This window comes from Cajanus cajan, chromosome 2, assembly GCF_000230855.2.
Source record: "Cajanus cajan strain Asha chromosome 2, NIPB_CcT2T_4, whole genome shotgun sequence".
Lineage (NCBI taxonomy): Eukaryota > Viridiplantae > Streptophyta > Magnoliopsida > Fabales > Fabaceae > Cajanus > Cajanus cajan.
The window spans coordinates 49,015,219-49,041,135 of NC_138518.1; the positions used below are offsets into that span (position 1 = coordinate 49,015,219).

The 25,917-nt window shown below is 32.4% G+C and overlaps 1 protein-coding gene across 2 annotated transcripts; it reads left to right on the forward strand.

Annotated features, from left to right (window-relative positions):
• The first annotated feature begins 110 nt into the window (after positions 1-110).
• Positions 111-15,223, forward strand: LOC109809861 (DExH-box ATP-dependent RNA helicase DExH6). 2 transcript variants are annotated; one of them, XM_020373267.3, is made up of 19 exons: positions 111-398; positions 932-1,022; positions 1,128-1,254; positions 1,365-1,470; positions 1,778-1,868; positions 2,016-2,328; positions 2,472-2,546; positions 2,787-2,831; positions 3,596-3,686; positions 3,757-3,815; positions 7,539-7,688; positions 8,009-8,061; positions 9,166-9,199; positions 9,356-9,445; positions 9,801-10,778; positions 12,056-13,057; positions 13,156-13,693; positions 13,917-14,097; positions 14,237-15,223. In XM_020373267.3, the coding sequence occupies exons 1-19, from the start codon at positions 380-382 to the stop codon at positions 14,640-14,642; spliced, it is 4,449 nt and encodes a 1,482-aa protein (XP_020228856.1). In that variant the 5' UTR covers positions 111-379; the 3' UTR covers positions 14,643-15,223. The 2 variants fall into 2 exon arrangements, with proteins under 2 accessions (XP_020228856.1, XP_082924472.1); XM_083068346.1 differs by lacking the exons at positions 111-398; positions 1,365-1,470 and having other exon boundaries at positions 1,009-1,022.
• Positions 15,224-25,917: the final 10,694 nt, after the last annotated feature.

The following is a 25,917-nucleotide window of genomic DNA, read 5'->3' on the forward strand; positions in this document are numbered from 1 at the left end:
TATATAATATTCTCTTAAAAAAATAAATATTTTATTAAATTATTATAGTGATTTTAATTTAAATTTAATCATATAAAAATAAGGGAAAACTAATTTTTTTATTCTAAAACAAAAATCCCTAATTCCTACTGAGAATTGCACAAGGATTATAAAGACTTGGCCGAACCTCGGAAGCCGCAAGCGGAAGCAATCGCGACTCGCCGACACTGTTTCATTTCGAGTCTCTACTTGCATTGCACTGTTCATTTGTTGTGTCTGCTTCACGCTTTTTCTTCTTCTTCTTCTTCTTGGTTTGGAGGAGCCTGAGCCATCTCAGAAGCTTCTCGATCCCAACTCAAAGTTTGTGTTAGAAAAGCATTCAAAGACACTCAACAACTTCATGGCTTCCAACGATCGAGGTTAGCAATCTTATTCGTTACTTTTCTCATAATCTCGCATTGCTTCTGCTTTACTCCCTCACTTCACTTCAAATTATGCGTCGCATTCGGTTTGATTTATTATTCAAGCACCGACAACAAGATTTTGTTCTGCTTACTCGGTTTCTTTTAGGGGAAATAATTAGTATTGCTGTTATTTTTATGTGTGTGCGCGCGTATTGCTCGTAGAATATTTTGTGTATTTTGTATATATAATTTAGTTTGGTTTTTTATGCTGACTGGGTATGTAACCGTTTTGTCTGGTTGAGAAATTTTGAATTCTTTTGGGTAGTTTGTGAAAGCTCATTGACACTGGGCATTTTTGAAGGATGATATGTTGCTCATATAAATTTCTGTGGCTTGTAGAGGTTTATGTCGTATAGCTTTTATGAACATCTTTGAAGGATGATGTGTTGCTCATATAAATTTTGTGGCTTGTATAAATTTATGTCATGTAGCTTTTAGGTTTTGTGGCTTGTAAACGTGTCCATTCATGATCTGAATTTTGATTGCAGTGTACAATTTTGAAGATAAATTTTCCATTAAAGATCTTGCTCTAGTGGGGAAGTTATGCCAAAAAGTGGGGCATAGTGGTAAATTTCCTGGGTGAGTTCTAAGTGCAGCACAAATTAAATTTCCATATTAAATTGGATTTGTTTTCTTTCAGTTTTAAATATTGTTTTAATGATGTTAAGCATGCATTTTGCATAGGCGTGTGATTAGAAAGAAGACGTCCGTTCGCAAAACCAAAACCAAAACCAAAACCAAAAAGGAGGTTGACACTGCCAAGGATGTGGGTAGTCTTCCTCAAGTCACAGTTTTTGAAGAGTCAAATCAGGTATTGGGGTATTTCATGTTTGGCTTAAAGTCTGAGTATTATTGTATAGACTTGTTTTACTCTATGTCCATTTCAATTTTATTCATGTTGGCATGCCGGTGAAAATGCAGAATAAGGAGCCAGAGCCATCTCAGCATCAAAATCCCATTGTTGATGAATCAACAATGATTCAGATTTCCCAGACCTTAGAAATTTTTTTAGCATCAAATGATGAAGGTTTCGCTGACTAAGAATGCCAATGGGGTTTATTTGTTTCACATGGAAATATGATATGGGCAACTCTTATTATTATTATTTTTTCTTGAGAAATTTTTTTTTTATGATTCAGTGGTCTCTTTCTGAACCTTCCTGGTGAATTGGGCATGCATTTGGCTTATTGATAAATTTCAATCTTTCTGGATAGTTCATAAGGGCTCATAGACATTGAAAATCTTCACAGGATGATTTTCTATTGATATCAGTTTGTTTGGCATATGCGTATTGCATTAGTTATACAGTCACAGACTATTTATTTTGTCTGCAGTGTACAATTTTGAAGCTAACTTGTCTCCAGAAGAATGTGTTGCAGTGCATCATTTATCCCAGAAAATGGGGTTACGAGTTGAAAATTTTGGGTAATTGCTAACTGCCTAGTATAGCTCGTATAAATTTGCATATTGAAATTCCTTTAGTGTGTAAGAATTAATTTACATTTTTACTAATATATTTGTTTTATAGAGTTTTACATATTGTTTTCTTGATAATGAACCTGTGTTGTGTAGGAGTGGGATTAAACAGAAACTATCTGTGCACAAAATCAAAAATAAGATTCCCACCACTGCCAAGTTAGAGAATCTTCGTTGTTTCATATTTTCTGAAGAGTCAAAGAAGGTATTAGGTGGTTTATTAATGCATTATCCATCTGGTGATGAAGAACTTTGGGGAGACATGATTGGAGCATATAGTGACACTACTAACAGAATGGAACAAAAGGAAGATGATTTTTTCTGTCAGCCTTGTATGAGCAAAGTTGAAATTACTAACAAATTGGAGGACCTTTCTGCAAGAATGAAGAATCCCTCTGACTTGAAACTGGTGCAATTTTTGTGTTCTTTTTACACTGTATATAGACCTTGTATATGTATTTTGTTGGCTGGACTCTATCATATTATTACTCATCTTCTGTATATTTAATTCCTCATAGTAATGATTAAGTAATTTGCTTTCCATTCTTGCAGATCGCTGAGAAGAGATCTAAGCTTCCAATTGCATCCTTGAAGGATGTCATTACATCAACTGTTGAATCTAACCAGGTTAATTTAATGTTGAGTTTTGGCCTTAATAAAATTTTCATTGGACATGCATCTTCTTGGTAGCTTGGTTGCATATTGCAGCACAACATAGTAATGCTTACATGTTAAATATTTCAAACATTTTTTGGTTAAGATTTTGGTTTAACCCATTGAAATATAGCAATTTAGTTGGATTTGAATATTTCATGTTTGCAACTTTGCATGTTTCGGCCTTATTATCCTTTTCATTTTATAAAGCAGGTAGTAATCGTATGTGGTGAGACTGGTTGTGGAAAGACCACTCAGGTATTTGCTTTGTCTTTATTATAGTTTGTACCTTGTACGACTACATTTATGTAAATTTGTCATTGGGTCTGTTTCTAAATAATGTTTTTGATGTTATATTTATTATGATTGGTGCATTTCAGTTACCTTCTTGTTATGCTTATGCATGCTCTTTTTTAAGGGAGAAAAAAAAAACTGTACACTGGCTTTTTGGAACCCGAGATGGCTTGTTTGAAAATTTAAGTAGCCCAGACACTTTTAAATAGTGTCTGTCATGTTGTAGCTGTGTCAGCTATGTATCCTTATCAAATGCTACAAGGACACTTGAGTTTCTTTTTTATAATTTTATTTTTTAAACTTAGACCAATATCAATTAAAATACCACAATAATTGGATAAATTTTTGTATTTTATTATGTTTGTAATGAGGTATGCTCAATTTAAAAACTTGAATTTTTTCTTGTGATTTAAATTTTTTTATTTTATGTTAACTTTAGATTAATTTTAAATTTTATATTAGCTATTTTGTCTCATAAATTTTTAAAATACTTATATTTTTGTGTTCGTATCATATCATATCCGTATCCCACATTATATCTGTGCTTCTGAGTTGATAATTGAAGACACACTAATATGTTCTTAATGTTGTGTTTTGGAGTTTGCCCTACGAGAACTTTTGGCACTATATGTAGGCCTGGATCTTTCAATAAATGTTTGATTCTTTTAGAAATTATTTTCTTTCATGTTTACAATTGCCCATTTAACTTTTCATTATATATGATTCAGGTCCCACAATATATTTTGGATAACATGTGGGGTAAGGGTGAGGTCTGCAAAATAGTTTGCACTCAGCCTCAACGTATCTCTACAACTTCAGGTGTGCAACCTTAATTTTCTCAATGTCCCTGTGATATCATTTGTTAACAGATATGTCTTTGTCTGTTTAGTTTCTGAGAGAATCTCTAGTGAGAGAGGAGAGACTGTTGGAAACACTGTTGGATACAAGGTACTTTTATTTATGCATCTTTGCTAGTAAAGGTTTTGCTGTCCTTTTGTTCTGGATTTGAGTCATTTGGCAAATGAAGAGTCATTTGTTTGAACCTTGGACATTGTGATGATTGGGCTATTGTTGTGCTAATGTGATGTGGACCTGTAAATTTTCTTTTTATTGCATCTTTTGAAAGAGTGTCTTAAGATTTTTTCATTAATAAATTAAAGAAGAATAAAATTTCCCCATGAATGCCTGTTTGTTTAATGGTATTCATGTGGTGCGGACACAAGACACATAATTTTTTATTGAATCTTTTGAAGTTTATTAAGAGTTTTTCATTATTAAGTCAAAGGAGTATAACTTTTCCCCTCAAATTCCTGTTGGTTTTATGGTTGTCATTGACTATTATGGCTGTACTTTATAATTTAAACTTGATTCCTGTTATTTTGAAACATGTTTGTCTGCAAATTTATTGTTTTGGAAAAATTGATTCTAAAAATTAGAATCAATTCTAAATACAATAGCTTTTTATTTTCTTGCTTCTCATCAATGCAATTCTAAATGCAGAATAAATTACAGTTTATAGGAAAAAAATTACTCTCATTGTCAGCTACCTAATTTTAAGAGAGCAATTATTGTTTCTCTAGTAATTTCATTCTTAAAAGTTGATTTTACTTTTTGTTTGGTGGAAGATTTTATTTTACCTTAACTGAAGAAATTCATTTCTTTTAAACTGAATTTTAAAATATCATTCCCAACACGGGTCAATTCCAAGGTTCAATTGAAATCTTGGTGATTTTATTTGACACTTTTTTGGTTTAGTCCCTGCACAAAAAATTCTCTAATTTTGTGCTTACATAAAAACATTTTACAAATTAGTCCTTTCCATTTTTCAATATTATAATTTTGTTAGAATATTTTTCTTATATGGTCTAAGGCTCCATTTGGAAGATCTTATGAATAACTTATTTTTGCTTATCTTATTCTATAAGTACTTATAAGAGTGTTTAGGAAAACTTATAAAATATCTTATAGGTATTCTATAAGATGTTTTGAAATTATTTTGATAAGTTGTCCAATATACTTTATTACTTAACTTATGTTGGAACTTATCGAGAAATATTCATATTCAAATCTTGATACTAATGTAAATATATTCTTTTTTCAATTCTTTCATTTAAAATCAGTTTTATAATTTTTTTTTGTTACCTCTCCAAAAATTCTCTTTGTTTTTGTTTTTCTCTCCCTCTCCAAATTTTTTTCTATCTCTTTCCCCCAAAATCTCATCTATTATAAAGAAACCATTGTTACTTTTGGTTCTGAAATAGCACAATATTTTTTAGTGAAAATCTTTGACAAAGGTATGTATTATGTAATATTTTTTCTTTTTTATTGTGAGTTTCATTTACTGTTTCACAGATCGTTGTTTCCACTCATCACATAATTGCTATTGTTGTTGATATTTATAAAATAATTATTTATTTATTTTATTCATGGTTTTATACAATATATGAAATTGATTTTTTACTTTTAAACATTATGATTCATAATTTTTAATCATGGTTATATATATATATATATATATATATAATTGATTTATCATATATTATTATTAATTTTCTTTTTTGTAAGCTAAAGGGTGTGTTTGGAAACTAGTTGAGTTGAACTCAATTGGAGTTGAAAAAACAATGCTACATTCAAGCTTTTATTTTATCTGTATTAAAATGTATGTTTTTTCGTTGAATGTGGTTTCAAACTGGTATCCAAACACACAAAATTTGTTGAATGGTGACTAGTAATTTAATTATTTTAATATTATTGTGATATATAATGTTATTTTTTTTTAAAAAAAATATTGTTTTTTTATAAGTCAAGATTTAATTTGTAATTTTTAATTTTTAAAATGACATTTTATAAGTGTTTAAATAATAATACATCCAAATATTTTAAAATTATATAATTGCTTATCAACATATATATCCAAACGCAACAATTTATTAAATTTTAAGCACTTATAACGTAAGTGCATAAAATTGCATAAGTTCTTATTACATAAGGGGGGCATTTGTTTTAACTTCTTTTTTCTTACAAAAGCGTTTTTTAAAGCTTTTTGATGTGTTTGTCTAAACTTTTTTTTTTAAATAAGCAGTTTCTTTTTTACGAATCAATTCCTGTCTTCTTCTTAAAGATTTTTTTTTTGAAAGCACTTGTTTAGAAACACTTGTTTTTAAGTTTAAACAAACAAACATGACTTATTAAATAAGATCTTAATTAAGCTGTTTATCCAAAAGTGTGTTGGATGTAGTAACCAAAGGATTTTTTTTCTTTTTCTTTTTACATGCAGGCACTAAAATGAAGTGTAAATGTTTCATATCTAACACTATTGTATCAATAGCAAACAAGGACTAATTCATAATTGTTTTTTCATATAGGGACAAAAATATAGAATTATATGTAGACACAAACAACCAGTATCAAGCTATGAAGCTTGGATACCCAAAAATGGAGAAGTATCGGTGTTGTACCCGTGTCAGATACCGATACTCCTCGGATACTTTCAAATACATATCCATACGTATCTAATCTTTTTCTCTGTTAGTTATTTTTTATCCATTTTTTTCTTGGATAATTGTCGGATACTTTTAGATACATATCTGAAGAGTATCCGAAAAGCTGGTCTTAAGCTTTTTTGTACAACATGTTTTTTTTATCATGCTGTGAATGGAATTGGAGTACAAACTTCTTTGAAGAAAATCAAAACGGATCCAAAAGGGTTAGAAGTTTTGGATTATGTGCTTTTCAACCTTTAACTTTTGTCTATAAAAGATGAAGGGTATAAAAAAGGAGTGACTATGTTGTGGGACATTGGTGGAGGTATGTATCAACCACTTGATGATGGTGTTGGACTTCTTCAATTGGCAAGTTGTCTCTTGATGAACCAAACTTTGAACTATTTTTTTTCGAGATGATGGTAACAGGAGAGAAGAGAGTGATACAATTAGAATTAGGTAGTAATTTAGTAATGATGCTTGAGTCATAGGCTATTGTTTTTTAAGTTCCACCAAAGGTGCTTTTATTGATATGGGCAAAAACTAATTCTTTTTTTTATGATCACAAATATCATTTTTGTAAATTGTGATCATCATAGTTATGAATTAATGAGAAAGAATTAATACCACTTTCTTTATCCATATTCTACACCTATATAAATTTTTCTTTAAAATTTTGTTAACGTCTCCAAAACTTATCGTATCCCAAATTTCAAAACAATTGTCGTGTCCCTGTATATCATACTTGTGTAAGACTAAGTATTCATAGGTGTCAAGTATAGGGAACAAAATGTAGAAATTTTTTTATGTAGAGACAAATGAAAAACAGTATCAAGTATAGGGACCAAATGTTTGACCTAACCTTATTTTAAAATTATTTTTTTGAACATCAACTCTTTCAAAGTCAATTATATTAAAATCTAAACTAAACAGTAATTATTTACCCTTTTTCTTTTATTTCTTTTTGGTGTGCCAATAATTATTTCTTTTACAGATCTTGTTCCTTTTTTTTTCCCCCTTGAAATTTCAGTACCCATTGTTAGCACTGATAACATTCTTTCTGGTGTAGCTTCACATGCAAATCCCATGTTTACACTTTACATATCCATAGACTGTTTGGTTTTTTTTTGGGCGGGTAAGTGAGTGGCTGGTGATAAAATATGCTGACTCATTTTTCAAAACAATATAGTTATGGTTTGAAAGCAGAGGTGGAAGGCAATCATCAATTGTGCTGTGTACTACTGGAGTTCTATTGAAGGTGTTGGTTTCTACAGGTTCCCATTTTCTGAAGACACGGTCTGTGAAGGATGACATTCCTTGCATTAGTCACATAATTATGGTACTTCATTAAATTTACCTTTTTCTAATCACATGTTAGAGCTCAAACATGGTGCTTAATCTTTGGTGAATACTTCATGTTTGTGCCCTATATTCTTATATTTTTTAGTTGTTAAGGTGGCTAGAAATAAATGTTTTCATATGAATAATTCCTCAAATGTGTTAATTAACTGAAACTTTAAATATGGCTAGGTAGACCTGCTAGTGTCTTTGGCATTAATTTTGGAAATTGTGGTTGAATAAATCTGCAGAGATGTCTCATGTGTTTTACAGTGAGTTGGTTCAAAACTTTGAATACGATGATCTTCATTTGTTGTTCAGGATGAAATTCATGAAAGGGACAAATACTCAGACCTCATGTTGGCAATCCTCAGGTAGACCATGTAAAGGGATTTTTGAGCTTTTCATTTTACAGTGTGATCCCATTAATATGAAAAAATATTTCTTGCAGCATAATTTGTTGTAAAATTGGGATGTAGTTGTTGGTGATAGTATGTGGAGATTTCTAGTTTGCAATGGATTAAATTCTATGCTGTTTACAGATGTTAATATTTCTTTTACAATATTTTATTAATTTCTGTTTCTCTGCTCCTGTTGCTTTCCATAATTTTGTTTATCTTTTCCTGTTCAGACCACAAATTATTCTTAGTATTTCATCTTGAGTTCTCTTCTCTATTAAAATCCACTTTTTAGTAAAAAAAAAAGTGTTGACAGAATAATAGAGTAAAATACTATAATGTGTGGGCTATAAGACAATGATTGCTTTATCCTATAACTTTTTGACATCATTTGTATGTGTCTAATATGTTTTAGAATGTGAGTTTGAGTCCAACTCAAATGTACAAACCAACATGTAAGGTGAGAGTTATTCTCCATTTGTATATTCTTTGTTTGTCTTCTCTATTAAAATCCACTTTTTAGTAAAAAAAAGTGTTAACAGAATAATAGAGTAAAATACTATAATGTGTGGGCTATAAGACAATGATTGCTTTATCCTATAACTTTTTGACATCATTTGTATGTGTCTAATATGTTTTAGAATGTGAGTTTGAGTCCAACTCAAATGTACAAACCAACATGTAAGGTGAGAGTTATTCTCCATTTGTATATTCTTTGTTTGTCTTATCTTTAGCCTATTTGGGACTTGGATTTTTTCTATTACACTCACTCATGCCCAACACTGTTGTGTTTAGTGTGTGGATAAATGGTTAGTGAACCATTTTAATGATCTAGGATAGGCGGGGCGTGAGTTTTTTCTAATATACCCCTTTACGCTTGATACTACTGGGCTTTGTGTGTATATAAATAGTAGGTGACCCTTTTAGCAAATTAATGATGTTAGAGATATAAAATCATTTTGTACTTCTGCTTAAATTCTTAAAAGTGTTTTGGTAAAATGTACCTTGATAGGTTGTATATAACATCATGCTGGTTTCTCAGCTTATATGTCTCTTTTTTTCTTTTTAACTTGTATGCAGAGAGATGCTCCCTTCAAATCCCCACCTACGTCTGGTCTGTTCAATGTTCTTATGTTTATCGTTTATGTATTATTTATTTTTGATCCAGTCAATTTACTATTTAATTCATAATTTCATATGCATATCATTTTTCAATTTTTACTAATCTTTGTAACCTTTTATCTTCCCTCCTGTTGCTGTGATATTACAGATACTAATGAGTGCTAGTGCTGATGCTGCAAGATTTTCTCAATATTTTGGCGGCTGCCCAATTATCTATGTTCCAGGACTCAAATATCCGGTACCTTTACAGTATTCTTGTGAATTAACTAACAAATTATCACATTTGACTGCCATGTCCATGTTAGATTAATATATATATATATATATATATATATATATATATATATATATATATTGTATTTTTATTGTCTTGTAAAGGCGTTTTTTTTTTCTTTTCTTTTGTTTTTTTTTTAATATTTTCCACTGTTGTAGCTGATTGTCACAGGGATACAGACTGCAATCCATCCTTTTTGTCTTATTGTACCTCTGTTTTTAAATTAATATATACACACATACTCTGGTGCTGAGTGAGTTGAGACCTGCGCTTTTATTCAAAACTCCTAATCTCAAGTGTTCACTTGCTCTGTTGTCAGGTCAAGACTTACTACTTGGAGGATGTGCTTTCTATTGTAAAATCTGGAGCATATAATCACCATGATAATAACCATGAACTTAGTCAGGCAGAAAAGTTGTCTCTAGATGAAGCAATTGATTTTGCTTGGTCTAATGACGAATGGTGCTCACTGTTAGAGCTTCTTTATTCTAAAGCTACCTCAAAGGTCTTTGATTATCAGCATTCATTAACTGGCCTAAATCCATTAATGGTGTTTGCTGGAAAAGGTAAAGTGGGTGATATGTGCATGCTCCTATCTTTAGGGGCAAATTGCCTTTTAAGGGCCACAGATGGAACAACTGCACTGGAGATTGCTGAGAAGGAAAACCAGAAAGTTGCCGTTGAATTGCTGAAGAAGCACATGGATAATGATTTTTCCAACAAAGAAGGGAAAATTTTCATAGATAAATATCCTGCAATTGTCAACCCGAATGTTGTCAATGTTTTCCTGATAGAGCAACTGATAAGAAAAATATGTGTTGATTCAGAAGATGGAGGCATCATCGTTTACCTTCCAGGTTGGGATGAGATAATTAAAACACGTGAAAGATTGCTTGCATCCCCTTTTTTCAATAAAAGATCAAAGTTTAGGGTCATATCTCTGCATTCAATGGTTCCAGCCATTGAGCTAAAGAAGGTTTTTATGCCCCCACCCCATGGATGCCGCAAAATTGTTCTCTCTACCAATATTGCTGAAACTGCAGTAACTGTCGATGATATAGTGTATGTCATAGACACTGGACTTGTCAAAGGAAAAGGTTATGATGCTTACAATAATGTGTTAACTCTCCAATCATCTTGGATTTCAAAAGCAAGTGCTAAGCAAAGAAAGGGATGTGCTAGTCGTTGTCAACCTGGAATTTGTTACCGTCTATATTTAAAAGTTCAAGCAGATTCCTTGCCAGATTTTTTGGCACCTGAAATTAAGAGAATGCCTATTGAAGATCTCTGTCTGCAGGTATCCATCTTCCCCAGTTGATAACTCAAAAGTTGGTGTTTTTAATATTCCATGATAAAAGGATAAAATTTTGTATAATCACCAAAAAATGTAATGTTGAAAATATACAAATATGAAGAAAAGAAATGGTTTTTAGCTACACCAGAGAATTCACAATGATTCTATGTTGGGTGATCCCAATGGGCTGGGTTGTTTTAGCTGAAGGAGTTATACTTAGTTATTAATTGTTAATTATACTTTTGTTAATATACACTAAAGCTGCCCCTTTCAAAATTTTGAGAGCCTGAGTTTTCTCCCCAAACCAATTTTCAAGCTAAAACTGAATGCCACTAGTCTTTTATACCATCTATTTATATAGCCTAAAATGCCCATATTTTTTTATAAGCCCTACTTTACCCTTTCTATTAAAAGTGTAACTAACTATTATTAACTCACTGTAACTCCCAAATAATAGAATTCAGCCCAGTGGCTTACCTAATATTTTACCATCGACAGTTATCCATTTATGTTAATCTTGAGTATATCGTGCAAGTTTGGTGCAACTTCCATATTAGGTTGTGAGAAGCAAATAGGTAAAGTCCCTATGACTTTGTCTATTGGAGAAATGCCCGAAGATTTACACTTGGGGGATGAGTTGGATTTGGGAAGGGATTGGAACAGAACAAAACAATCTTTCTGCTCATTTGAAAGATTAATAAAGGAATGGTATAGAACTCTGTTATCTTGCTTGAGAGTTAAATCATAAAGGAAATGAATGAAATGTCAAATATCTCTTTGATAACCTGTAAGCGTCTTTCTTTCATTCTTCCCCAATTTTAAGGTAGCAAAATTTTGGTATTTCAGAACAAAGGGGGGTTATTTCTGCTCAAGTATGTTACAATTCCAATCTATTATTGAACACCCAAACAATGGGAGATTATTCTCCTTCTCTTATTACTTGTCAGGCTGTCACCCAAGCATTTTAAGTGTAATTTCTTCCTTATCATCATGCATGGGTTATAGATATAGTTTGTTTAAGCGTTGTACTCCACTACTCTGAAGGGTTTTTTAGAGTCTCCTTGATAAACAACTAAGATTGAGTTTTAATTTCTTTCTTTGCCACCCTTTATATTTTTTGTGTTTCTCACATTTTTTATGATTTCTTTTTCCCTCAACTATTGTATTGACCTACAGCTTCATATTATATCTCATAAAAAATATAGGGTGTAAATGAATTGAGACATAATAAGTACAAAATTTCCCTCATGTTATTTGGTTCTCCTTTTTTACTGTGACAGGTGAAGTTGCTTGATCCAAGCTGCAAAATAGAAGGGTTTCTGAACCGGACATTAGATCCTCCAGTATTTAAGTCTATACAAAATGGTGTTAGAGTTCTTCAAGAGATCGGGGCATTGTCAGTTGATGAACAGCTCACCCAGCTAGGGGAGAAGCTTGGCTCTCTTCCTGTTCAACCATCAACTAGCAGGATGCTTCTCTTTTCCATATTGATGAATTGCCTTGATCCAGCTTTAACTCTTGCATGTGCATCTGAGTATACAGATCCATTTGTGCTTCCGCTTTTACCTGATGAAAAGGAGAGAGCTGCAGCCGCTAGATCTGAGCTAGCTTCTTTGTATGGGGGTTGTGGTGACCAGTTTGCTATGATAGCAGCATATGAATGCTGGTATAATTCAAAGAAAATGGGTCTAGAATCACGGTTTTGTTCTCAATACTTTGTTTCTCAAAGCAGTATGAAAAAGTTATTGAACATGCGTAAGAAATTAGTGGAAGAACTATATCGGAATGGGCTTATTCATGGGAATGTTTCAAGTTATTGCTCAAATGCCCATGATCCGGGTATACTTCAAGCTGTTTTGGTAGCTGGGATGTATCCAATGGTTGGGAAATTGTTTTTTCCTCCCGGAAGTGGAAATAAGTTTTTTGTGAAGACTAAAAATGGCGATGCTGTTTACTTGAATAGTCATTCTGTTAATTCTATTTTGTCATCTCAGAAAAGTTTTGATAGCTCTTTAGTTGTATATGAGGAGATTACGAGCAGCTCTCAGGGCATGTGCATACAGAGCTGTACTGTTGTTGGACTACTTCCATTATTCCTGCTTTCCAAAGAGATTGCAGTTGCTCCCGCAAAGCATTGTACGGAAGGAGATGAGTTTATGTCTTCTCCTGATAATTTAGTTAGAGTAACCATAGATCGGTGGCTTAATTTTGAGTCAACAGCACTTGATGCTTCTCAGATGAACTACTTGAGAGAGCGATTATCAACAGCTATTTCATATAAAGTAGCCCAATATTCTCTTATAGTTTTACTTTCAAATTCTTATTTAAAACCACCTTATTCCTTTTCTTTCAATCTGTTTGATATATTTGTATATTTCAGGTGACACATTCAACAGATGTTCTTCCTCCTGTTCTACGGACTGCTGTGGATGCCTTAGCTTGCATTCTGTCTTGTCATGGACTTTCTGGCATACCAGGGACCTCAGATTGTGTTAACACACTGAATACTACTATAAATGCTTCCAATCCAAAAGAATTCCGAGAAGGGCTTATAAATCAAGATGCACTCCAGATCAATCCTTCTATAGTTAAGGTATCTGAATCTGAGGCAATCCAAAATCCAAGTAACCAAACTAATCAAAATTCTCCAATTGGTTTGGGATGCTCAACCCCAACAAAGCAAACAGATAAGACTCCAGAAAGATTCTGTTCAGCGCTTATAATTCACAATGACATGCCTTCTTCTGGAACTAGCATATCGGCATCCTATGATGCAGAAAATCCAAGTCATCCTACATGTCAAAACGCTACAAGTTCAGCTTGCTCAGTCCAGTCAGCACATATAAATGATGATGTAACCATGACTGATTTGACGCCTTCTAAAGATCTAAATTCAATTTGGTGGGATGCTTCAAAAGGTATGGGGTGAAGTGGTAAATCTTTTTTTTTCCATTGTTAGTTGATGAATATGATTTTATGCTGTGGTCTGGAAGTAGATTTGCAAACACAGTATTGTAGATTTTTAGGTCTCCACAATTGCAATTGGGTCTCCATCAGCAATGTTTATCCACATTTTGTTACCATATTGCTCATCATGGGTAAAGGTATAATTCTAATTGTACATTTACGGGCAATTAACAGGGGCTCACTTCCGCAAGATTGCAGTTGGGTGGACCTTTCCTGAGAATGGATGGGTCAAGGCTAATGTAGACGGGTCCTTCAGGCCTCAGAATCGTCACTCTAGCTGTGGAGGAGTTTTTCGCGATTCCACGGGTTCTTGGTGCTTTGGCTTCGCACTGAATCTTGGAGCCTTGTTCTGCGGGTAACTTTTTCTTAAATGAAGTCAATTTGAGGATACACTTAGGGTCTCTAGTGTGACTTTCGTTATAGAAAAACACGTCTTTATTAAGTGTCACAAACTGCAATTTCTTATTTTTTTTTCCCCCTTCATTTTGTGTCAGATCAATTGGATCACCGAAATTTTTGGATTACGTGGTTATCTTTTCTGAACTGTGGGGTATCTTCACTGCCCTCAAGCTTGCTAAGGAGAAAGGTATTTTGAAGCTGTGGGTCGAGACTGATTGCAAAGAAGCATTGAAATATGTTTTTAATAAACGGTCAGTGAAAAATGTTTATTTTGGTCCTCTTGTTCGTTCCATAGTTAAGTTGATGGAGGGAGATTGGACAGTTCAACTTTCCTCTTGTTATCGTGAAAGAAACAACGTTGCTGACTGGTTAGCTTCCTATGCGCATACAATCGAGGTGGGTCTTCATGTGTTTGATGCCCCTCCTCCCGGTTGTGTCAAATACTTAACTGAGGACTCTGCTGGAGTTTCTAAATTCCGTACTGTACGTGTTGAGCAATAATTGGGGCCATGTTCCACCTTGAGTGTGAAAGCCATATATTGACCATTCATGTTATATGGCTGATATTAATTCTTCTCACACACTCTAGGTTGTCCCTTGTATAGTATTTTCATATTGATTGGAAATTTTTGCTAGGAAATCTGCTAACTTAGAAGATTACCCTTTCTTGTGGCCAGCACGGAAATGAGGTCTGGCTTTTTCACATGATATGATCATGAAGGGAGGGAAACACAAGCCAGGACCCTACTGTTTCGCGGAGGCTACAAAATTTGTACGGAGTTAGGGTCCTATGTGTCGTCTTTCTCTCTTCCAATATTATGTGAAAACTCACGGTATTCATTGCCAGCAAATACCCTTTTTCTATATCTGCAAAATCTATTTTCCATCATTTTCTTTGATTAATTAATTACGTTTGTCCTTATGGTCAATCAATGGATGCCGTATGTGGAGCGAAAAATAGGAAGAGTGTACAACCATCAAAATCTTGCAACACAGGGTATTTTTACTTTTATTTTTTTGTTGTTTGTAAGGAATACTGAGATTTGTTATTCATTTAAAGGATGATATTCTTTTATAAACAATCTTCCATATGCGTGTTTGAGAATTGAATCTTTGATAAATGCTTTAAAGGACATAATTATTTGAAAGATAAGTCAGGGATTAATTTAGATTTGTTATTCATTATTTTTCCTATTGTTGTTCGGATGGAAATTCGTTTAAAAAAATCGAATTAGAGTTTGGTATTTTAAAAAATACATGGAGATCAAAAAATATTATTTTTATTTGTGGGAATAGTAATCTCAATGGTATAGTGGGTTCTTTTTGAGCGAATAAGCAATAGGGTTTTTCAACTTAGCAAGGTATTGAGCTTAGAGATTAAATATTTCAGATAAATATAAATATAAGATAAACAACACAAATCGATAGAAATGATAATGAACATAGTTATGAACACAAATCGATAGAAGTGATAATGTATTATAACATTGCTAAAGATTATTTATATAAAACAATAATATTTTTTTGGGTTTTTGATTAAAGTATGTATTGATTAAACTCAATCAAATAAAACTTGGTATATTTTTAGATATTTTTATGTTGATGTGACTTAACATATGAAAACATTTAAACAATTTAGAAGAGGTCACAGTCACTAATATAACACAGCATTGCCAACTTCTATAAGGGGTCAAAGGCAGGAGGAGTTATAAAAGTTGAGTGTGCTATAAAAAGGAGTCAGAAATTATATGAAGAAGTTATTGAAAAACGTAAAAAATTAAAGACAGACGAATTTGAGAATGAAGAATTACATTATTAGCAAGTTCCATATACTATTTTTCAGGAATTTGTGGTAATTCGGTGAGTGATGTTTGAAGTGTAGTGTAGAGTGTGGTAACAAGAAAAAATTGGTTAAGATTCTCATATATATAGTTGTTTTGGTCTAATAGTTAAAATCTAGGATTTTGACATTTGTATAATAACTTCTCCTTTATTATTATAAGATGTTGATGAGTTTTTTTGGAAGTTACATGTCATAATAAGTTAAATAAATTCTCTTAATTGTTGGTAACTATTTTGCACTTTGTCATGTTTTTGTGACAAGTATGTTAGCAGATTATTAAATTATTATTTTTTAAAAATAAAATGATAGGAGATAATACTCTCATAATTATTGGGTAGATAGTCAATGACATGTTGGAGATTCTCATAATCAAACATCACTATTCACTTAGTGGTTAGTCAAGATTCAGCAGTATTTAGTTTAATTTAAAACTTTACTTATCAAACTAAGAATTAATAGAAATCTACTAAAAGAATTTCATATTTAGTGTTAAGAGATTTCTTTGAGTAAATGTACCTATCAAAGTAGGATTTTATAATCGTAAGAGGTGTTAAATTTATATTATTGGATATATAAGCTTAAACTAGATATTGTATCATTTATGTTAACACATTGAGTTTTGTCAAATTGTTTGAAAAAGTATAAATATGTTGATATAATTTTTAAAGTTTTCAAATAGAATTTCTTGAGATTTGTGATGCTAAAATTTACTCCAAATATTTTATACTTTTATCGAATCATCCCTTTTTCTTACGACATAAATCATGACAACTATCCAAAATTTACTTTAATTCCTTTTTGAGATTGTTGCAATAAAGAGAACAACACTTACGTTATTATCTTCAACATATTTTTAGGGTTTAGGGTTTAGGGTTATTATCTTCAATATCAGTAACCAAAAATACAAGGCCCACGCATGATAGTGCGCCTAACATGGTTCTCCCCACGCCCGGCGTGATTCACCCAGGGATTTCCATTCCAAATAGCGCCCAGCGCGACTAGCCTCGTGCCCGGCGTGATTTGACAATGGTGGTCCCTGATGAATGCACGCCCGGTGCCAAGAACTGCGCTCGGCGCATGTATAACTAGAAACCTCCGAAAATTTCAAAAATTCCTTCCCAACATGAACCCATTCCAAATTACACGAGTTCAAACCATTATAAAGCATAAACACTATCCAAAAATAACATATTAAGCGATAAAATCAAGTCTTAACTATTAATCCATGGAAATCATGAAGAAACCCAACCAAACCCTTTCCACTCAATCCAGCCTTAATCATGCATAAAACATGGAATCAATGTGATATTTCAAACCCATACATACTAGATTAAGTCTTATAAGTACTACCCTTACCTTAGAAACCTCAGAAATGCAAGGTTTGAACAAAACTCTTAAATCCCAACTCAAACTTTAATCCCCCTTTTCAAGGATTTAGAGGTTAAATCTCTTGAAACTCTAGTTGTGAAGATTGATCCTGGCTTGATAAGCTTCCCAAATGTGTCCTCAGCTTCCCTCCGGACCAGAGCCTCTCTCTCTACTTTCTCTCTTTAAAAATTGTCTCTGTTTGACAAATGAGATCCTTCAATCCTAAGTCCCTATATATAGCCATTTTTCAAAATTTCCAAATTTTACCCTTAGCACCTATTTACCTCAAATACCCTACTCCTTGCAGTATTTCAACCCCCTAAGCTCTAAAACAACCTCAAATTTACTTAGAAAGACTAGATTTATCTTATGCTCCTATCCTCCAATGTCTTATCATTCCTATTCCTTTCCATGCAATACTCACAATTCACTACCCTTTGAAGTACAACATGTATCAACATACAAACAAACATCACGTTCATATACATACTCATGGAATAATGAGTTGCATGCCATAATATTTCACTTAACTAAGATGAGAAGGAAGGTGATCAGTCTTCTTCCCTCTTAGTACCAATTCAGTATAATAGTGTACAATGCATCATTCACCACATTCAGGATACACATGCTTGTATAAACATCTCAAAACATCAACATCTCATCTCATACTACAAAATCACTACTATATCCAAACAACCAATAAAAATTACTTAAACATACAACATGCACAAGATAAGTACATTTCAAATCCACACCTCCAAATCCAAATAAACAACATGCACATATATACATGCATATATATACATACATACATACATATATATATATATACATAAAGTATATCTACTAACTAGCCCAATGTTTCCATGGCGTTACACTATCCCTACTCTACTCTCATACCAAATATGATCATCTCAATCCAACCACATGGAAATGAAGAATAGTAAGTTAGAGTTCAAGATTCAACACAATTAATGGTAAATATGAGCAACAACAATATAATTCCATATTCAACTAAATTCCACGTCATAACACAATCAACATTACCACTATTGCATATGATCAACACTACTAAATCAACATAGCATATGCACAACCATCAACTAATGTGTCATCATGCATTTCAACTATGGAGATCTCCTACAACATATGTGAGCAGTCTAAGTGGCTTGACCTTACCAAACTAACAACACAAGGTGATTTTTTGGGCTTGTTAGATCAACAAATTTTTTTTATATAAATCCACAACACAACATAGTTTATCTGATGTCACCACTTAAACTAGGATGTCTAGTATTCACGTTAGGATAGAACAACTTGGATATGAGTTTACCACAACATTAGCTAGCTTAACTAGGCCTCCTATTAGATAAGTTCATCAACAACCCTCCAAATACTACATCCCTTTGATACTTAGTTAGGGACTAAGTTCTTGACTTTGTACTTTACTAAAGTTGGCACTTGTAATTAATATAGTTTGACCTTACCCCTATACTTTTTTGTTGCTTTATACACGTATGTTTTGACTTTGCCCACATACAATATCAATTAAGGTCTTAGAGGCAACTCCACTATCCTCTTCAAGTGTCAGCTTTCCAAGAAGGGTTGTTCAACAAATTAGGCTCTTAAAGCACCATAACACAATATTCTCACAATGGAATATGCAACTTTTAAAACAACTTCTCCTCTAGTTTCAAGTTGATCAACACAACTTTCAACACCATGCCTTCAACATTATCAAATTCATCATCTCAACAACATACGACAAAATGCATCAATCATATTCAACACAATTACTCAACTAAATAATATACAACTCAACTCAACTTTCAATTAGTCATCATCAATAAACATTATTCTAGATCAATCTATATAGCACGAACAACACTTATCAACTTAAAAAACATTCAATAGATTAATCTACTATACTCATTTTCACCATTTGTGAAGTTAAACAACAAGTTTTATCAAACAACCAACACCCGACCCCACTCACCTAGTGCATGACACCATCAAGACAAGGAACTCTCTGTCTTGCCTATGCCCAACTTTGCACAACTCATGCTCGATGTGGATAAGGTAGAGGCCCCTAAGACTTCACGCCTAGTGTGGCAAAGTCCATACTTGACCTCATTTTTGGCAGAGTCTCTACATGACTCTTGCCCAATGTCACCATACTAATGCTTAACGTAGTCTACGTAGAGATTTTTGGCCTGACATCACCAAGTTAGAGACCTTTACTCTCACATCCGATGTCATTCAAATCACATCCAACATCGTTCCAACCCGAGGCAAATCTCTCTCCTCATGTCTAGCACCCAATCCTACATTTGGCATGAATCGAGAGATAGGCCTTTAGTTGGAACTAAGCTTGGTGCCATGAAGGGGCGCCTAGTGCAACACGAGTTTTACTCTTATGCAAATCATGAATTTTTCTCAATCTACCTGAAACTCAACCAAAACAAAACATGCAACACACGATATTGTTTCTACTCAACACAAGTAACTCATTTTCAACAAGAAATTCAACATGCAACCAAAAATCACCATAAGCCATCAAATTCACCTTCTTAAACCCAAAACCCCAAGTTCAACTATAACCATCAAAATCTTGCAATTTCAGCATGTAACTACAATCATTTAACATCTCAAACATAAAAATCAATCGACCAACAACCCAACAATTCAACAAACTCAAGAATATAGCTTCCCTTACCTCAAAAGTCTCTAAGTCGAGAAAAAGAGGAGAAGGAGGAAGAAGAAAACAACTTTGAGTAGATCAACAAATTTGATTTAAGGTTCTACAAACTTGAATGAACAAACAACAAAACTAAGAATGAGATTTCTAGGGAAAAATCACCCTATAAGAGAAGAATTAGGGAAGAAGAGAACTCATAGACTAGAGCTCTTCTCTCTAAGTTTTTGAAGAATGAAACTTATGAAACTCAATTCTAAACAAAAAATCGTATATACTATCTCATCATTTAGGGTCAAACTGGACCTCTACCTAGAGAAACCCTTAACTACCTTAAAACTCAAGGATTTTCCTGAATTTTAGAGCTCTTCAACACAAAACAACATCTAACAACAACATATTGATTAATAAAATAAACTACAAGTCTTAAAACTCACAGTGTTACAACTCAACCTTTTAGAAAACCTTTTAGAAGGTCACTTATCCCTAAATCATTATAAGTAAAATACACTTAACTGTAAAGTTCTTAAGTGGTGAGTTAGCTACCTCGTTAAATTTACAATCTCCAAATATCTCGCATTCTTATGTGTTTAGGATGTTACACATGTCATGTCATCAATCCACATTAATAGTAAATGTGTCATATTAATAGTCGACTAACGATATCAAACCATCAACTAATGTGTATGATAAAATGCAAAATTTTGTAAGTTAGGTGACAAGTGTGTAAATTTTAATGTTAGGTAGGAAAATTCCCGAAATCATAGAATGAAAATAGAAAAAATAAAATTAAATTGAATAGATAAATGTCAACTTGTTTATGAGATTCTAACAATTGTCCATTTTTGGTAAAATTGTAAGTATTTGGTTTTCATAATAATTTTATGCAATTGAAATATTGGATTGTTAATGTTTAAATTTGAAATGCATAAAGATAACGACCTGTCTAATCAAAACACAATAACAAAATTTGCTAACTTGTGCTATTTAGTTATTATAATATTGGAGTTTCATGTGAATCAAATCTTTTTTGCGAGATTTTCTCCTTCTGCTAACAACGACATTTTGCCAATTAAGAACAACAAATTATTTGTTAAAAAAAATTGAAAGGATAAATTTACTCTAAACTTTAATGGATATTTATTTCACATGATCCTTGAAGAGATACAGAGTTTCAAATGGATTCTAAAATTTCTCTTCTTTTTTTGCATTGTGTATACATTTATTTTAAAAGCTTGATATAGTTTTTCAAGCCTTTTTGCGATCCACTCCAAGAAGTATCATGAAATCCTATGTACACAATCAAATCAATGTTAAGAATACTTATATAAATATAATGAAATATGCATATGCATGCAAGATTAGAAAATGAAAAATATAAGTACTTACTTGTTGCAATGATGTTTATCATAAGGAAATGGAGTACTGAAATGACAAACTTGAGAAAGTTGTTCTGCTCTATTAGGATTAAGGCGAATTTCAATCATGTTTTGAAAACAATTGCATAAATCCCTACGAACTTTAACATTTTGGGCCTTTTGCAACACAGTCTTTACTGCTGTACAACAATCAGATGATACTTGCATGATACCCAACAAATATGGTTTACAAGGATTCAATAATGGTACAACCTCGGAGCATGTGGTGTCATCCTTTTGGCTTGTACCAAATGTTGATAGCAGCAAACATAAAACCAACACAGGGAAAAAGATAGTCATCATTTTCATCTCTTGCATTGTATTATTTGATATGTTTTTTGGGAAATTTGTTATTGGGTTATAAGGCATGTGAGAAGTATGACTGAATTTATAGCCAAATTGTGTTAGGAGATGTTTTTTTTTTTTAAAATTATCTTTATTTATTCCTAGAGATATAAAAGATAAGAGTGTTTATTCCCACGCTTGATAGAAAGTCGTGTAATAACATTCTCAACTATATTTTATTTTTTGGAAAATGATATTTTCATGAATAAGGGAGTTTTATTCCCAGAGTGGAGGAGTGAATAAGTGACATCCTCATGAAAATACTAAAGATTATTTTTTATAATCCTTGTAACTTCAATTTTTATTTAAATTATTTTAAATGTTAAAAAATGTTCCAAAGAATATTAAAATGAACCAAACATCTTTTTCTATATTCCTTGAAATAACATTTCAAGTTATATTATCTTTTAAAAATATGATTTTGAAGAATATAATATGGTTTCTCGAGGCCTTATCATTTTAGGATAACAGCTAAATGGATAATTATTTTCCTTCTTTTTCTGTATGTATATATATAGGAAATCATATTACAAAAAAAGATTTTCATATAATGGCAATTTATTAGTTATTAAAAATATTGGTCATTGACCATTGTAAATGGTATCACAAAGGTAATCAAAATGACAAGCAATAAATAAGTTCATAAAAATACCTAATAGAAATATAATTATTTTATGATTGAATGAAAAGAAAAGAAAAGGTTATACTTTGAAAAATAAATACAAAATGCTTGATGAGAAAGATTAGAAATAATTAATGAATGGATCTTTGCTGTGGTCGATCATGAAATTAGTAAAAACTTATGATTCTATAATTAATTTTTTATTTATTAGTGATAAATAAAAAAATAAAATTAGTCAAACATTAAATGTTATAGATTTTATTTGTAGACATTTTAAAAAAAATTAATTTTTTAAATTATAAAAAGGAAGAGATTTGATAGTCAGGATATGATAAATGGAATTATTCAATCTTGCTACAATTTATTTTTTGCTATGTCAATATATATGATATGACATTATTATCCTATGTCTTATCCTATCAATAAATGACGTATATTTAATCCATAGGAAGGAGTTGGCTTAGCATCTAACATGATATGATAAATTCCCTTTCATTTTTTTTATATATATTAAAGAGGAGAAATCTACTTATTTTAAAAGTAAGTCTTGTTTAGCGTACTTTATTCAATAATTCATGTTTTAAATTAAATTTTAACGATTCAACTGTTAAATTAAAAGTTTTTAATGTATAAACCAAGTCAACAATTTTTTTAAAAACTTGAAAAATTATATGATAATTGGTTATATAGATTTAAATCAATGTATAATTTTTTTTAATAATTATCTATCAATTTTAATTAATGAAACGAAGTATAAACTAGTTTGCAAAATTTTAAAAATTTATAGATTTGATTTATACATTAAGAACTTTTAATTTAACAGTTAGATCATTGAAATTTGATGTAAAACAAGAGTTATTGAGTAAAATAAGTTTATTAAGACTTGTTATTAGAGTAAGTGAAACCTTTTCTATATAATGACTTCTGGTCCCAATTATAAGCAACATAGAATAAATTATTAAGACCAAAAAAAAGTAATTTTTTTTTTGGTTCGTTCCTGGAGTATCCACCGCCGGCAGCAGTGACTAATCTCCTCGCTACGTTGGAGGCACCTCAAAGGGTGGGATAGCTGGCCTATCTATGTCCCGATGTCACATGTCCTATCAGAGCAAAACCCAACATAGAAGCCTAAGCTTCATCACCAACATCCTCAGCCTCACGCTGATGATCACCTGTATAATAGTCAAAGCAAAACAACACGAAAAAAGGGAGTGAGAAACATCTCACTCTAGCTCACAGTGTAGAAATGTATGTCGAATAGCTAAACACAAATAAAACAAGTATAACATAGATAAGTTAATAATAACATCACACTCATCCAAGACATAAACCATCACTTTATCATATAACATTAAAAATGCATAAGTATGGACACGGACTACATATTATCATGCATGTGGCGCCAGTAAAACATCACATGGCATATTGCCGCTAGCAATACACGAAGAGTAGTCTAGGAGTACATGCCGGGTCACACCCTCTGCGCACTCTCACTAGAAGGATATACTACCAGAGTCTCGTCGAGATAGCTAAGCCGCGCAAGATACATCCCATGCACACAATGGGCGAGACTGGGACTTCCAAACCGAGCTATCCCCAAGGACTAATCCCCAAAGCTTTTACACTAGGGGGCCTTCTCTGGCGGTGTATTCCATATCGTACCCTTAAAACACTTATGCAAATGATGCATGTCAATCAAGACTCTATGCATTCTCATATCACATTATCATTTCTCATTCCCATATCACATTATCATGTCTCATTATCACTTTTCACATCATCTCATCATATTCACATAGTCATCACTTTTCACATCATCTCATCATATTCACATAATCATCATTTTTCACATCATCTCATCATATTCACATAGTGTCTACAGAGCACTCAAAATCATATCAAAAATGATCTATTTTCAAAAATAAACACATATTTATACATCTCATTCAACAAGGAATACATCAGAAAGCAAAACAAAAAACATTCATATTTTGCATGTTTCTCATAGGGTTCCCACAGGAATCCACAGAGCACTCTAATTCATATCAAAACTTGTTTATTTTCAAGATTATATACATATTTACACTCAGCAAATATCAAGAAACACAACAGAAAACTCAGAAGGTAAAACAGAAAACATTTAAAATTTGCCTCTTACAATTATCAATGCATTCCCTTAGGGTTTCCCATAGGAACCCATAGAAATCTCAATTCATACGATTAATTACATAAAAGAAAACAATAGGCAAAACAGATACAATTGGGAAAAATCCCTCATACATAAGCATACAAAAAATGCAACAAACACAGGATTGGGGGCCAATCCCACTACCCAGCATACAATCCCACACCCAGAGCGAGGTTTCTCACTCCCCCCTTACCTCGATAAGCAGGAGCCGAATCTTGTTGGTCGCCCCCTCTAGGTTCCCCTTCGTCTTCAGAGAGAAAGGAGGAAGAAGATTAGAAAATGAAAAAATGAGTTTTAGAGAGTGAAAAACGTTTTATTTATAAGCATCAGGTCGCGGCCAGAACGGCCTGTTCCAAATCTGGAACGACCCATTCTGGACAAATAAAACATGTCTAAAAACCTCTCCAAGAATGGCCCGTTCCAAAACCAGAACAGCCCGTTCTGGGGTTTTCGGAACGGCCCGTTTCAAGGTGGAACGGCCCGTTCTGAGCACATAGAACATGTACAAAAATCTCTCCCAGAACGGCCCGTTCTGAGTCAAGACTTTGTCCTTTAAAAACACATCCGGAACGGCCAGTTCCCAAAGTGGAACGGCCCGTTCTGGGTTAAAATTTTACCTATGTTTGCTCGAATTGGAACGGCCCGTTCCGGGACCATGAAAATCCAGAATTTTTAAATAATAAATAAATAAATACTTATATATATATATATCAAATTAAAATAACATATCAATACAATTTAAAACATGATTTTCTTTAAATAATAATTATAACAAAATATCATAATTAATAATATTATCAAAAATAATTTTCATAAATGATTATTAATAAAAACCTTTAAAAATTCAATCAAACTCATTTAATTAATCAAAATAATTATAAGGAAATAATCTTCATAAATACAAAAATAAATAATAATTATTTGTAGTATTAGTAGAAAAATTTAGGATGTTACAATTCTCTCCTCCTTTTAAAAATTTCGTCCCCGAAATTACCTAAAGCAAATAAAAATGGATATGTCTCCTGCCTTAGACTTTCTAATGTTCCACTTTAGACTTTTGGAATACTACACACAAGTCCACAACTTCCTCTACTCCTCTCTTCACCTTAGACCACCACGCTTCCGCTACGCCACTCTCATACATCCTCTTAAGGTCCTAATCCATCTAATAGCTCTTAAGTGAATACTAAAAGTACTCTTATTGCCTTCTTCTAAGATTATCTTCCTTAATTTTAGATTATTAGGCACATAGATTCTATCCTGAAACCACAAAACACCATCAACTTCCACTCGAAAA

Excerpts from the sequence above, each read along its gene's own strand:
- LOC109809861 (XM_020373267.3), top strand. Across the intron at positions 10,779-12,055 it reads TTGAAGATCTCTGTCTGCAG|GTGAAGTTGCTTGATCCAAG; the intron begins GTATCCATCTTC and ends TTACTGTGACAG. Across the intron at positions 13,058-13,155 it reads CAACAGCTATTTCATATAAA|GTGACACATTCAACAGATGT; the intron begins GTAGCCCAATAT and ends TGTATATTTCAG.